Source organism: Xyrauchen texanus, chromosome 16 (assembly GCF_025860055.1).
Source record: "Xyrauchen texanus isolate HMW12.3.18 chromosome 16, RBS_HiC_50CHRs, whole genome shotgun sequence".
NCBI classification, from domain to species: domain Eukaryota; kingdom Metazoa; phylum Chordata; class Actinopteri; order Cypriniformes; family Catostomidae; genus Xyrauchen; species Xyrauchen texanus.
The window spans coordinates 23,362,715-23,379,243 of NC_068291.1; the positions used below are offsets into that span (position 1 = coordinate 23,362,715).

A 16,529-nucleotide genomic window follows, 5' to 3' on the forward strand; every position below is an offset into this window, starting at 1 on the left:
GGACACAAATGTATAAAGATATTTGATATTTCTTTTTATTGAATATTGATGAAGCTACATCATTTGTGTGAAAATGAATAATAACATAACATTTGTTTTGATTAAAATTATAATTTTTTAAAGGTTAAGAGGGACCTTTTACCCCACATTTGGAGTTATAGTTGTATCGTGTAAAAACAGGGACAATACGGCAAAATTTGTCAACTTAGGCAAATACTTTTAAGATCACTACTTTAGAAAAGTCTTAACCGTTTTCCATTCATTTCAATCACATTTGGCATTTCATAACATCTCAAGTATTTTATAAACAAATGAATCTCCATTGTAATTGAATCAGCCAATGTGAGCCCACTTTGAACAATTTTCATAACAAATCTATTCGCCTCATTTAAGAAAAACAATGTGATATATGGGGGCCTTTTTCACCTCAAATACTATCCTTAATTATTAATTCACTTTTGATTTACTCACTTTGAACAAAACTGAAAATGACATAAATATTTTTTTCTTTTTATATTTATTAAAAATAAATATGATCATTTTAGGGATTCTCATTAGCTACATAAATTTGCAAAAATTTAAAAATGATTAAATACTTGATCAAATTACCTCAAAATCAAACTTTAGACACTGCACAAAATTATTACATGGATCAGGAATATTTTCTAGTATATAGTGACAAACAGGTGTTTAGGAATGTACTGTGGCAGTGTTTTGTTGCCATTTAGTGTTTTGGGAGAAAATAAAATCAAAAGTGTCTTTTACCCCTGGGGGCTTTTAGCCCCGTTGTACCCTACTATATAAAATATGGAAGTGTTCAAGAAGTTTATTTAAAAGTAAGACTATATTACAGTAATGTAAAGTGATGCTAGGTGGAAAGAAAATTCAGTGATGACCAAATTGTTTCAAAGTACATATAACAGCATATTCAGGAATATAAATGACTGTAAACTGTAAGTAAGAGTTGGCACACAAAAACAATCTTACTACTCTGCATTGTAAGATGCTTCTCAGTTCTGAAGAAATACATTACATTACAGCAGAACAAGTTCTGTTGGGTTAGAGAAAGTACACATCCATTTTCACACATTTTCAGTACAAGTTTCAAGAACATGTGATACACACATGACCTCTAACCTGCAGTAATGTAATGTAGTATAGAAGTCCATTATAGGCATAGGTTTCAGTAACTTCAGTTACTACCTGTTTTCTTGTCATAAGGTTTATGTAAATGGTAGATGTAACTGTAAAACAGCTCAACTATTGCTGGATTTGACCAGCATTGTTGTCCCATGCGCAATAACAGTCAACCTGTTGCAATACTGTTGAGAAAATATCATCAGGGACAACTGTTCTTCTGCCCTTTCATCTTCCTCTCAGCCTCTGTCTGCTGTCTCTCTGCCTTCCAGCTCTTCAAATATTGTTAGAATCAATTTTTCAAAGCACTGGCCATTTTTATTTATTTTGAGATTCTGACTGGTGAGTGGAAAATGTTACTTAGTGTTTACACATGAAGAAATGTGTGTTAACTGAGTTCAGGCTTTGAAAGCTTAAGTCAAAAATTTGAGTGCTCATACTTTCTCATTTAGAACATGGTAAAACTTGTGCAAAATGAGGGCATTTTGTATAGAGTTTTGCAGAAAATATTAAACAAACTGGAATGGGTGAAGAAATGTATCTTTGTTTCAAACATTAAAGTAAAGTTTAGGGGAAATCAGTTATAGTGTGTTAGCAATCGAGCAAAACTGTAAGCAGCAACCAGTCATAAAGGACTGGTTATGATCAGGGCATTTCATTACATAAAAGACATCAGATGAAGCATCGTCAGTTGATTCTGAGGCCAGTGCTGCTGATATCAACAGAACACTAGACCCATCACAAAATATTCAACATCTGTTTTAATGATCAACTAACATAGTTGTAGCTGTTGGCTATGTATATAGCTTATGATTCTTATTAGACTTAGTTTATGTTCATTTAGGCCAGCTACTTCTTAAAACACATATAAGAGTGGATGCATATGTTATAGGATATATTTGCAAAAATTACCTTAATGCAAACTGTAGATATCATTCTATGCTAGAGAGGCTTTGGAAATAATGAGACAAAGAGGCTGTGCAAAGAAGCCAGTACAACTCAATAAATGTGAGTGACTTCAATCGAATCCCAAGTACTGAATGGGTACTCTCTGCCAATTCAAATATTAAACAATGTAACTTGATATTGGAATAAGATATGTATAGTAGATACTAATATTACTAATACTAATAAATATTGCATTTTACTGTAATAATTTTCAAAAGTTTACAGCTTTATTGCTTTGTTTTCCTTGCATTTTCTTTTTTTTTTTTTTTTTTATAGTTTTTTTGTTTGTTTGTTTTTTACATATATCTACTCAATATTTCATTATTTTGTCTTTTGTTTTCGCTGTGGGCCCTAAAAACATTTACTTTTAATTTAGTTTTTTATTCATGTATAAATTAATTAAATTTACAAATTTAAATGAAATAATAATCATGCATATTATTACTAATAGTGTTATTACAGTTATTATAGTAACTGATTATTATGATCATACGATTATTATCAGCAGGTAAGTTACCAAAAAAGTAATCCACAAAAATGTTTAACTACTCTTCTATCAAATCATAATCAGATTACTTCACTGAAAAAGTAATCTTATTACTTTACTTTAAGTTACTTTCTAAAACACTTGTCACAATCATTGTTTGTTTTTCCACTCAACAAATTATAATGTCTATTTTCTCCTTGTTCATTGTCACATACCCTCCAGCTGTCACTGAAGCACAAACAGATGTACATATGAACATATTAATATTTTTTTTTATATTAACACATTAATTGTATTACACATGAATAAGTAATGTACTTAAAAGTAATTTCTTTCATTCAAAGTCAGTAACTGTAATCTGATTACAAGAATTTAAAATGAAATGAGTTACACTACTTTTTGTGCCTAAAAATAATTATATTGCACTGATTGATTACTTTTTCAAATTACACCCAACACTGATTATCATCATAATTGGGCTCCACTTTGGTGATCATATTTGTACTTTATTTATCCTTTGTTTCATTATGAAGTTCAACTTAATTTACATTTCTGACATTATTATTATTCATATTATTATTATATGTATCTCAATTGTTTTTCTTCCCTCTTGCCATTGTGATAACCTGCCGAATTACCATTGGTGCTGTGTGAGAGCTGCTGGTTGATGCACAGATGCATTCATAAGGAAGCTGATGTAGTCCATAAGTTCTGAGTACCAGCTGATGTAGCTGCTTATAGTTGTCAGGAGTTGTTTTGGTAGAAAATGGATCTCTTCTAGACCAACCCTATCTTGACTCTTGGGCTGGGGGAAAACAATCACATTATTTTTTATTTGCTGGAGAGGTTTGAGCAATTTGTGATTTGAAGAGGAGCTGACGTTAGCTCAAGCTGGTCAATCATAAAGAAAGGAAAACATTTCTAACTGGCTGACCAAGATGGCGGCGTGAGCAGATGATTTGTTAGTCCTTACATACATGTAGTATACTCAATACATGTAGTGATACAATCTTTGTTGGAATAAAACATACATTAATACAAATTGAATTGTATGATGTAATTTTATTTTTTTGAACAAGAGACCATTGATTGTGATTGTGAGAGTATTATATTCTTTCTTGTACATCTTTTTATATTACTTCGAAAATATCACATTCATGTGAGAAAATGCCAAACTTTGAACATATGGCATTTCTTTGGACGGTATAAGAAATCAAAAAACAAAAAAAGACCCATGAAGCACTTCTTCTATTTAATTTTTTTGTAGCTTTAATTTTCATCGCTAACCCTGGAAAAATATATAATTTTTTATTTAAAATATGTAATTCACATTGGTTGTGAGTTGTATATGTGTGTATGCATTTTGTATATGTAAAAAAAAGAGAGAGAGATAGTGAGAGATAGTGTGTGTGTGAGAGAGAGAGAGGAGAGAGAGAGAGCTAGCGCTAGAGCATTCGCACTGTTAGCACCACAGCCTAATGTGCATGTATCTGCTTCCATAGCCAACTTTTACTTATTTAAGCGTTAGTGTAAAATATCATGCATTCGATACACCTTCTCAGGTCTTCATAGCTTTATATTGTCAGTTGGGTGAGTTTGTATCAGTGTAGGACTGTGTTTTTGTAAAGAGCTGAGTTAGCTTAGCTGTAGCGCGAGCAGCCTACGAGCCGAAGTTCCCTCAAGCTCCCTTTGCGTCTCTCCTTTAAGATGCCTGCAATGTTAGAGAAGGGCACAACCGAGATATCGGGTAAAAGGAGGGGCAGAACGTCTGTAAGTAACCCGACCAAAAGTTTTACTTCAAACGGGAACAGTAACAATTCATGGGAGGAAGGAAGTTCGGGTTCCTCAAGTGATGACGAGCATGGTAAGTCATGGTGGTAGCCTCGATCCTTTATCACAAGTTCATACACTTGTGATAATTATAACTAGTTAATCTCGTTTGTTCTCTTGTTGTTTTAAAGGTGCGGGAGGGATGCGAGTTGGATCGCAATATCAGGCAGTTGTTCCCGATTATGATTCCGGTTTGTGCAGATTCATTGTTGGAAGCTTTATTGACAACACAGGGTGGAAGGCGTAATAGCCTCAAACACTGTCCGTGGTTGGAAGTTTGTCTAGTGCAGTTAATCTTTTGCAAGAATATGGGTTTTATATTCTTTGTGGAAAGTGGTCTTTTGTAGTAATGATGATCAAAAATAAAGATGAAAAAACTTTGTAGCTGGCTTTCTGATGTTTGAAACTTGACATGAGCACATGATCTTTGTCAATGAGTGACTAGACCTGTCAAGATATATATTAATGTTTTGTTTCATGGATTCATTAAAGCACTGTAGTAAAAAACGTATAGGGGGCAGTTGCATACAGAGAATTTCCCCTAACAGTATATGAAACAAAAATAGATTGGTGTGCTGGTCTAATACACTGATGTCTTTTTTTTCATTATCAGAAGTAGCAAAGGCAAGCCATGAGAGAGAGAACCTGGGTATGCTTGTGTGGATTCCAAGTCAGAGCATATCAGAGGCCAAATGTGAGTAATTTATAAGGATTCTAATTATCAGTTCTCTGGATTGGATTGTTTTTTTTTTACACTTTAATTTAAATGTATGCTTAATTCAGTTACACAGTACCATTTAGGAATGCAATTATAAGTAAATAATAATTGTATTAGGCTATATTAGATTTTTGTCTCACAGTCCAAAAAGAAATGTGTAATAAATGTAAAATTTCTATCCTTAAAGGATTTTTAGCATTAAACATTTTAATTTAATTTTGAATATTATTTGAGTGTTGTTTTGTTTTTGTCCTATTTTTATTACAGTGGATGAGTATATTGCAATAGCCAAAGAAAAGCACGGGTACAATATGGAGCAGGTAATTTATATATATATCTATATTTTAAATGTTTAAGCTATACTTGGGTCAACGACGTGATGGCCATTTTTTTGTCCACTTATAATAAATTATTCAAAAACACATAAAAATGCAATTTAAACAAAACAATTACTTCAGTACGCCACTTTTATAATGAACATATTTTCAATTTCTGAGTTAAAAGTCATTGAAGTAAAAAATGTCATGTAGTGTTATGTCATGCTTTGACGGTAGATAAAATAAAAGTCTCATGAAATGCTGAAATTTGAAATATAATGTTGGCATAAGTGCAGAATAATCTTTTATGAATATTTCTTAAAAGTAAGCAGTGATAAAACTGTGTTTTAAAATGTAATTACATTTAAAAAAAAAACTTGTCCACCAAATCATGTGGTGTAACCAAGATGTAGGTTGCCATTTTTTTGTTTATGTTGACAGAAACCATGTTTACAAAACAAGAGATGAGCACTTTAGACCCTCAAAACCCAGATATTTATACATTTTTATGAAAAGGCACTTTTTGTTCAAGGTTTTTTCTTTAAGTTGTGTTCACCGTAGGGGCAAGGATAGGATAATTCATGGCTAGGTGTGCGGTAAACGAATTGAATGCACAATGAAATGAAAATTTTTTAGTAATTTAGAGACCAAACACTTAAAAAAAAAAACTGAATTTAAATACTGTCTAGAAATAATATTAGCCACATAATGTAGATGGTTGGCACCCCTCAGAACTAGACTTTCCACTGTATCATTTTCACACCGGTGCGGTGTTCATGTTTAAACCAAATTAACACCAGTATTACTGTTGGCTGGATGCTAGGTGGTACATTTGTTTAATTTTAGTTAAGCAATAGCCTACACTTGAACTTTAATTTTTGTTTATTTTAACTAAAATTTCAAATGAAACTTAAAAAAACTGAAGTGCAGTTAAAATGTGTGATGTTCAGCTTTTTGAAAGATGGCTTTTCGATGGTTGTGAAGGGCAACATCTCTTTGGCTTCGAACAAATTTCATCTGTGCATTCCCTCCATCATGGACTACCGGTCGAGTATTTCGTTGTCCAGGCAAATACGTCACTTATTGTGGCTTTTTGCGGGTTAAATGTTGGTGTTATATTACCTTTCATCCCTGGACCCAGTTTAGCTGCTTCGGAAGAGTAATGACTTTGAATATGTGAATACATTGATTTGTTCCCTCCTAGATCTGGGCGCTATGCAAGAAATATGTTCACAATGTTTTTATTCCAAAGAAAATATATATATATATATATATCTCAATATCCAATTACAATATTCTGTTGAATATTCTTGCTTTAGCATTGATTTTGATTTTGCATTGAAAATGTAATTCATTTATTTAAAAAACTTAAACCAAAGACATTTCTAAATTCCAATTGCACTTCAAACTGAACAAAAAAGCAATTAAAAGAATGAAGTGGTAAAAAAAACATATATAACCATTTACCGTCACACAAGTAAGTGTACATCTGACAAAAGGTGGAAAATTACTTATACAAATTAAGATCTAAAAACAATTATAAATGTAAACATAATAATTATAATGATGATAATAAAAACTGAAATATAAATCATGGTTTGAGGGGAATGTGTTTTTTTATTATTTTATGATTTAATCATTAAAATGTATATATAGGCTAAATATAAAGTGACCCTGCAGAGTTGCGCTCACAACAAAATAAAGCGAACTGAAACTCGAAGCAACTCCTGAGCTGAGATATCTGAGATCATTTACAGCATTTTTATAGACGATACTATTCTTGCAAAAACATTTCAGAAGACTGAAACAAAGAAAGAGTGAGAACTTTTGCATACGTGTGTTCCATGAGACTGCACGCCTCCGAATAAACGCCTAGACTGCTTTCCTGTCATCTGTTCTTAAAAATATAATAAAGTTTGTTTCTTTAAGAGTACATCTGTGTCTAACAGCATTTCTTGTGTCATTGCAAATCTGAGACGTCTTACAGTTACCCACCTTGCACATTATGTTCGCTACCTTCTGTCAGTGCGCGTACTTTGCTGCCTGTGTAATTTGATAAGTTGGTAAAGAACATCTGGCTTTCAATGCGTTGTTTAGGTTCATTTATCATGGGTCACAAACTCTTCATTAGGTATAAAATTTCACACCGGTATTGTCCCTTGTACCGAGTAAAACTGGTAACACTGTACACCATGGCAACCCTACACAGAACATGTAATATCTTTTTATTTTAACATTGATGGAAAATCAGCATTGCAGATGTGACAGTTGTAAAAGTTTCACTCACTGTTCATGAGGAGATAACCATCCAAAACACTTTAAACCTGTAGACCTTGACCTCTAAAATAACCAAATAAACTCAGCAAAAAAGAAATTTCCTCTCACTTTCAACTGTTGTAAATTCAGCAAACATGTGTAAATATTTGTATGAACATAAAAAGATTCAACAACTAAGAAATAAACTGAACAAGTTTCACAGACATGTTTCTGACAGAAATTGAATAATGTGTCCCTGAACAAAGAGCACCAGCTGCATTAAGTACTGCAGTGCATTCACATCTTGATGTGAAATGTTACCCCACTCTTCCACCAAGGCACTTGCAAGTTCCCGGATATTTCTGGGGGGAATGTCCCTAGCCCTCACCCTCCAATCTAACAGGTCCCAGACGTGATCAGTGGGATTGAGATCCGGGCTCTTTGCTAGCCATGGCAGAACACTGACATTCCTGTCTTGCAGGAAATCATGCACAGATCGAGTAGTATGGCTGGTGGCATTGTCATGCTGGAGGGTCATGTCAGGATGAGCCTGCTGGAAGGTAACCAAATGAGGGTGGTAGAAGTCTTCCCTGTAACACAAAGTGTTGAGACTGCCTGCAATGGCAACAAGCTTAGTCCGATGTTGCTGTGAATCACCACCCCAGACCACCACCTCCAAATCAATCCCGCTCAGAGTACAGGCCTCGGTGTAACGCTCATTCCTTCGACAATAAACACGAGTCCGACCATCACCCCTGGTGAGACAAAACCACGCTTTCTGCACTTTTTGCCAGTCCTGTCAGGTCCAGCGAAGGTGAGTTTGTGCGCATAGGCAATGTTGTTGCTGATGATGTCTGGTAAGGACCTGCCTTACAACAGGCCTACAAGCCCTCATTCCAGCCTCTCTCAGCCTATTGCAGACAGTCTGAGCACTGATGGAGGGATTGTGTGTTCCTGGCATAACTTAGGCAGTTGTTGTTGCCAGCCTGTACCTGTCTTGCAGGTGATTTTCGGATGTACCGATCTTGTGCAAGGGTTGTTACATGTGGTCTGCCACTGCGAGGACAATCAGCTGTCTTTCCTTTCTCCCTGTAGTGCTGTCTTAGGCGTCTCACAGTACAGACACTGCAATTTATTGCCCTGGCCACATCTGTGGTCCTCATGCCTCCATGCAGCATGCCTAAGGCACGTTCAGGCAAATGAGCATGGACCCTGGGCATCTTTTTTCTTTTTGTGTTTTTCAGAGTCAGTAGAAAGGTCTCTTTAGTGTCCTAAGTTTTTAAAACTGTGACCTTATTTGCCTACCGTCTGTAAGCTGTTAGTGTCTTAACTGTTCCATAGGTGCATGTTCATTAATTGTTTGTGGTTCATTGAACAAGTGAGGGTGTGGCAGGGCGGAGGGCGGGGCTGGGTCGTGATCCTACATACCCGGTGTGTAGGATCACGACCCGCCCCTCCCGCCCTGCCACAGTGGGAAATATTGTTTAAACCCTTTACGATAAAGATCTGTAAAGTTATCTTTAAAATACAGTGTCCTGAAAAAGGGACATTTTTCTTTTTTTTTTTTTTTTGCTCAGTTTAGTATTTATTAAAGAAATGGTTCACCCAAAAATGAAAATTTGCTGATAATTTACTCACCCTCAGTCCAAGATGCATCTGAGTTTCTTTCTTCAACAAAACAGAATTTAGGATTTTTAGGATTTCATTTCAGGCTTCCTCCTTTAAACAATGCAAGTGAATGTACAAAATATTTTTGGATGGTCAAAAATGCATATTTACGGATGCGTCAAAATAATCCACACGATTCAAGTCAACATATAAAATTCTTCTGAACCCAAATGATTGACTATTTTTAGAAACAAAACAATACTTTTTAACTACAAATGTTCGCTTCCGTACATCTCTGTGACACACACGTGCTCATGAGAGGTATGACATAAGCTCGTTGGTAAGGTCACACATCACGTGGAGGCAGGAAGCGCGTCATTGTTTACAAAAGAAGCAGCGGTGTACAAAAGTTTAATTGTCTTTGCTTTAGATTTGTATTTGCATAAGTGTATTGTTCAAAATGGTAATTTGGTGTGTGTATCCTGGATGCTTCAACCTTCAGAAACCCAAAGGAAATGCAAACTGGGAAAAATATTAACTTTTCATCGATTGCCTATACATGATCATGAGCGATTGAAGATCTGGCTTATCACGCTGAACCTGGATATCAGTACTTCCTTACATTCTCTCAAATATTGGTGTGCAGTGAACATTTTACCCCTGAGGATTTCAGACCATCAAAAGAAACAAAGGGTTGATATCTGAAGTCATCGGCTGTGCTTGTGCTGTTTTTCCAGCGAACTCGGGTATGTGTGAAAACTTTGTCATTGTCATGCCTCCCTCTGGCTCTGCTCCTCATCACACAATTTCTAATTCATCGCACCTGCACTCAATTCACTCACTCATCACTGCCTGCATAAATAACTCACGCCACTACACTGTCTCAATGTGTAAATCCTGTGAATCTCACTAAACGCTCTCGCACATGGTTTCACTAACTACAACTTGTGTGGCTTGAATTGAGTCATAAAGCCTATATATTTCTGCCAAAGAAAAAGCACAAGTAGATAACACAACGGCATTATTTCGAAATTAAGGATGGATATTTTACTGCAGTATTTTTTGTTTATTATTTGGAAATTATTCTTTTAATCTTGCAAACAATGATGAGCTTCCTGTCTCCTCCACGTGACGCGTGACCTTACCAACGAGCTAACGTCATCCCTCTTATGAGCGCACGTCACAGAGATATAAGGAAACTAACATTTTATAGTTAAAAAGTTTCTAAGTATTGTTTTGTTTCTAAAAAGATTCAATCATTTGGGTTCAGAAGAACTTTATCGAATGGTGTCCTGTGGATTATTTTGATGCACCCTAAATATGCATTTTGGACAGTCAAAAATTATCAGCAAATTTTAATTTTAGGGTGAACTATTCCTTTTAAGGCTTCATGGTTGGATTAAGAGTGAAATTGTGATGTGGCCTTGCAAGATTACAAAACCACAAAAGGCTTTGTGTTATGAAACCGTCTATTCACAGCTTCGGTCAGTGATGTGTGATTACGGGGCTCCCTCTAGCACAGGTGTGCTCAGACTTCTATGGCATGAGATCTACTTTTTGATAATGCCATAATGGTAATATCTACAATGTATTGTATGTAGTGTTGTCATGATACCAAAATTTCAGTAGTCTGTACTTGTGTACTATTGAAATTTGACAGTTCTCGATACCAAAAATAATACAAAATGTAGCTGGAAGCAGCCATTATGGGGCCAAGCACCATCATGGCAACCACTGTACAACACTAAACACAACCCAAAGATCTCAAAGAGCAGGCACTGATCACATCGCCTCAGGACAGACTTGAACCCATGACATTCTGTTCTTGAGTTCAGTGTATTATCCAAGTCTAACTTTATATTCAGTAAACAGAATGCTAAATCTCTAATATGGTAAGCATTACACCAGAGTAAGCACAACACATTGCATGAATATGACATACAAAGCAACCCCACACTACTTCACAAGTCACCAAAAAATGTTGCGAAACAGAAAAGTTTCACAGGTGCTGAAGTGACACAGTACCAAACTGAGAGTTAGCAGGTTTTCAATAAAAAAAAAATTAAAATGGTGGCGTGCTGATATCAAACACAACAGAAAGAAAGAAAGAAACCATTCATGATGTATTTTGCAATACGTTTTTCCAGCAGTCCCAAGCTGAACCAGCAACATTTTGATTGCTACAGCACACAGATATGGTGAATGATATGGCTGGAACTCATTGCCACAAGTTTTGCAGTTGCTGAAGAAACATACCAAGATGAGAGTCAGCAGGTTTGAAATTTAAAAAGTATTCAAAAGGGTGGAGGACTGATATCAAACACCGCAGAAAAAAATAACAGATTTATTTAACTGATTAGCATGTTAGCTGATTAGCATGTTAAACTAATGTTCCCTATAGATAGCATTTTGATCAAATAGCCTTTATAAGACAGAAAATCCACCAGTTAGCATGCTAACCGATTAGCACGCTAAGCTATCATAGCATGTAGCATGATAACCATGCTAAACTGACCATGTTCTTTTGAACTACATGTGATGTCTCCAAACTTCTCAATTATTTCAAAAGATATCACTTATATATACATCGATCAGCCACAACATTAAAACGATTGGCTGATTAGATAATCATCTGGATGATTGTTGGTGTCAGATAAGCTGGTTTGAGTATTTCTGTAACTGTGATCTCCTGGGATTTTCACACAGCAATGTCAAGACTACTCTGAATGGTGCCTAAAACATCTAGTGAGCAGCAGTTCTGTGTACGGAAATGCCTTGTTGATGAGAGAGGTCAGCAGGAAATGGCCAGACTGGTTCAAACTGACAAAGTCTACGGTAACCCTGATAACCACTCTGTACAATTGTGGTGAGAAGAATAGCATCTAAGAATGCTATTCTGAGATGCGGGTTGGCGCTGTTTTTGCGGATGAGGGGGACCTACACAATATTAGGAAGTTGGTTTTAATGTTGTGACAAAGAAGAATAAGAAGTATACCTTCAAACAGAAATGATCTGTGTTAAGCCCTGCAGCTATTGAGTAAACAATACAAAGATCTCCAGTACAATATTACATAATCTTTAACACTGGTCCACCTGGGAATCGAACCAACAACCTTTTGAACTATAAATCAGTGCTTTTGGTGTCACGTGACTCTATGCAAGGGGTGATCGCATAAAGGTGGGCTCCGCTTAAAATTTGGTACAATTAAGCAATTTAACCAGTGAGAACTGTTAATAGTTTTGTTTATTAAACTGCTGGGAAGGCAGGCTGTCAACATTTTTAAATCATCGGTCTGTGGGGACATTAAAAAGCACTTGTGCTCTCCTGCATCCGATGCCTCACAGGATCAAGATGGCAGAGGTCCAGTCGATAGTGAGCTTTGTGACATGGGTCGAGATATCTCTAGCATTTATGCAGCGCTGACAAAAATATCGATCGACATGGAGGGCCTCGCAGAAATACGTCAAGTGATCACATCTATGAAGGCAAAACTTTCCACCCTGATCACAAGAATGGATGATGTTGAAAAAACAGGTTGAGTTTCTGGAGTCAGCTGAAAGAGAGCTACAGGCTAACCCTCCTGCATATGTGGAACGTCTATGGGGGAAACTAAAGGATATGGAAAATCAGAGCAGGTGTAATAATGTTCATTTCATTGGAATCCCAAAGGGGAAGGGAAGGCCAGGTTAAGTTTTTGGACGGGCTTATTGATCCAGTCCGTGGGCCACCAGCTCGAGATAAAGTGTGCCCACAGAGTCTATGGTCAGTTTCCCGCTGCGGGTGACAGACCCCGATCTATCCTGGCAAGATTCTTGCGGCCGCCAGACAGAGAATTAGTTCTACAGCAGCGAGGATAAAATAAAGTGCTGGGAGGACTGCAACATCATGGTTTTTCTGGACTTTGCTAGATCGACTCAAGCAAAGCTGGACTGATTCAGAGTGTGTAAAAAAATTGCTGTGCCAACAGAAGGTAAGCTTCGCACTGCTCTATCCGGCTAAGCTGAGAATTGATGGCAAGTATGGGCTTGAGACTTTTACATGCCCATGACAAGCTGTGGCCTTCATTAAATCAATAAATTGAATGGGTAACTTTGCCTGCTCTCGATCAACAATACAGACTACACATTGTGCATTTTACTGATGCAGCCTGACAGTGTTTGTTGCATCATTGTCTGCCCACTGGCTCATTTCCTTTCTATTTTTTTTTTCACCCTTTGTTAACTTGCTTTATATCTCATTTGCTCACATTGTGGGTTCGATGTTATTGTTTACTGGGGCCTATTGTATTTTTTTATTTTTTATTTTTTATTTTATTGAACATATGTACAATTTAATGGCATGGTTTATGTTTAGAAAAAAAAGGGGGGAAACAACAAAAACTAAAAAATTATATATATACTAGGGCTGTCCAAGGATTAAAATATAATCTCAGAATTTTTTTTTGTAGTTAATCGTGATTAATCGCAATATCTTATAAACATCAGTGGACAAAATATGCTTCATCTAGATGTATTTTTCAGTCATCCACACAAAACCTACCCCAACAACAGAGTTAAACAACAGAAAATAAACATGGCACAACTCAATTAAAATTATATACAAAATGTGGTAGTTATGGAGTTTTGACAGACATGCACAATTGATTACTCTGTGCAAAATACATCAAAAACTCCTTTTAGACCCCGGTCACAATTGTAACTTGGGGGACTAAATGGGTTAATGACAGTGTAGATTACCTGAAGTGTTCCATCAGTGTGGTACTAGTGTTCAAATGGCAGCTGTCTTGCCGCTGCAAAAATGTTACAATGTTAGGAGCTCTATCTGTGCTTTGTGGGCATGTTCTACTGCTATGCTACATTGATAAAATGCTTGGTGCAGGTCTCAGCATTATGTCTCCCACCATCTTTTTTTCCTGACGGTCAATGCATGTGACATTAGCAGCGTTTGCGTGAACTGACTCGCTTCTCATGAACCATGGTTTATTCAAAGGTTCATAGTACGCGTTAAAAGAATTTGTAGCATTAAACAAATTTTGTGTCAACGCATTAATAATGTGTTAATGTCGACAGCACTAATATATATATATAATGTATATGTAAAAATCACCGGACTTGAGCAATCTGGTAGTAATAGTGTTGCTGAAAGTCTCATGAGCATGCATGGACCATCGGATTTCCAAGCGATGGACACCAGTTGGGACTGTTATGCGCGAGGTTGAAGTGCATTTTCTTCCTGTTCTGTAGGTTAAGGATTTTATGGTTACATCAGTGTTGGATAGTGGTCTCTATAATTTAGACTTGGGTACACAATTTATCTTTACATGTCAGTATGTCACACTTTAATATAGGTAAAATGTTTCTCTCCACATGCAATGTTAATGGGCTGGAGCACCCTATACAAATATTTTCTTAAGCGTAAAAAATGTTATATAGTGTTCATTCAAGAATATTTCTTCACAGGAAGCTGAAAAACTTTGTAGGGCATGGGGTGGGCATGTGTTTTGTAGTGCTGGTTCGAGTAAGAGCAGGATCAGTATTATTGATAAGTAAACATTTAAAAGTTAAATGTCTCAAACAGATTTAAGATAATTTAGGAGGAATCATTATTGTTTAGGCTGATTTCATAGAGCTTGAGGGTAAGCTACAAGCTACTGGGATCCTTCATGAGATGGTTTTGTATGGAGACTTCAATCTTTTAATGGATCCGGTCCTTGAACATAGTGATGCAAATGTGTGTAGTGGTTTTCAAAGTGTTAAACAGCATGGCTGTCTCCTCTCCCCTTTATTGTTCTGTCTTGCCCCTGGAACCATTAGCAGCCACAATAAGAAAAGAGGATAATTTTGAGGTGTGGTGCATAAACTTCTCTACGCAGATTATATATTATTATTTGTCTCCAACCCTAAAAGATCTATGCCTAGCCTCCATAGGATTATTAATTCTATCTCCAAATTTTCAGGATATAGGGTGAATTGGTCTAAATCGGAAGCTCTTGCTCTAACAGCAAATTGCCCTGCCACAGCTTTCCAACCTGGTGCCTTTCAATGTCCCAACCAAGGCATTAGGTATTTAGGCATTTTATTTCCAGCAAATTTGAGAGATTTAGTTGGATAATGTTTACATTAATTAAAAGTTTCTTGTGTGATGAGGATAGGTGGGATTCACTACATCTGTCTATGGCAGGAAAGGTCTGTGTTATAAAAACGAATTGTATCCCCATATTCAATTATTTGCTGCAGTCTCCCTCTAGAAGATAATTGTTTTTATTTTTTAAAAATTGATAGAATATCAAAGTCTTTTATTTGGAATGGTAAATGACTGTGGTTGCGTTTCAGTAAGTTACATGGACCAGTTGACAAAGGAGGCTTAGTCCTCCCCAAATTTTGTTTTATATGCTTTTAATCTCAGACACCTGGACTATTGGTTTCTTCCACCTGAGAGAGCCCCTGGCACACCATTAAACAAGCGGTCCTTGCCCCAATCTCACCATTGTAAAGTATTTCTATTAAATTGCCTAGTGATGCAAAAATGCATTCTATTATTTCTCATTTACATTCATAGCCCCCTAAAGCTGCAGACACCCACTGTATGGTGCTCACTGCCTTTGGAAAGGGTCATGAAGCATCAGTATATTATTCCTTGCTGATTCATTTAATTGTAAAGAGATTTTAACTTGGTATTAGGGGATGAGAAGTGGGAAAGGATTTTTTAAAATATTAAAACTATGACAAGTGATGCAAGGGTACGCCTTATTCAGTTTAAGATTTTGCATAGTTTATACTGGACTCCCTATATATATTAGGCTTGGTCTAAAAACACCTACCTGCTGGCGATGTCAGTTGGAGGATGGAGACAGTCCATGCTCTGTGGTTCTGTGCTAAGATTCAAGAATTCTGTGTAAGAATTTTATCAGTGAGGTTTTAGATACTCAAATTTCATTCTGCCCCAGATTATGTATATTGAAAGACGAGGCGGTCATTAAAGTTGGTGACAAACATACAAAAAGCTGGGTCCAAACTAGTGTAATGATTGGCAGATAGATCATTCTTAGAGGATGGAAGTCAATCGGTGCTCCCTTATTTAAAAAATGGTTCACCGAATTGAGTAGGGTGGCGGCATATAAAAAGATGTCATATAAACAGCCTGGCAAAATAGACATGTATGGTAAGAAATGGAACAGTTATTTGGCCTTTTTGGAGGGCTCTTAGTGAGAAACAGTATTGTGGTGGT

General features: G+C 36.3%; 1 protein-coding gene across 2 annotated transcripts in view; it reads left to right on the forward strand.

The window, feature by feature from the left end:
* The first annotated feature begins 4,012 nt into the window (after positions 1-4,012).
* LOC127657313 (REST corepressor 1-like) overlaps positions 4,013-16,529 on the forward strand; it is a 28,494-nt gene continuing 15,977 nt past the window's right edge. For both annotated transcript variants that reach the window (XM_052146046.1, XM_052146047.1), the window contains exons 1-4: positions 4,013-4,436; positions 4,534-4,593; positions 5,016-5,096; positions 5,388-5,440. In XM_052146046.1, coding sequence (XP_052002006.1) covers positions 4,280-4,436; positions 4,534-4,593; positions 5,016-5,096; positions 5,388-5,440 — 351 coding nt within the window. In that variant the 5' untranslated portion in view covers positions 4,013-4,279. The remainder of the gene's footprint in view (positions 4,437-4,533; positions 4,594-5,015; positions 5,097-5,387; positions 5,441-16,529) is intronic.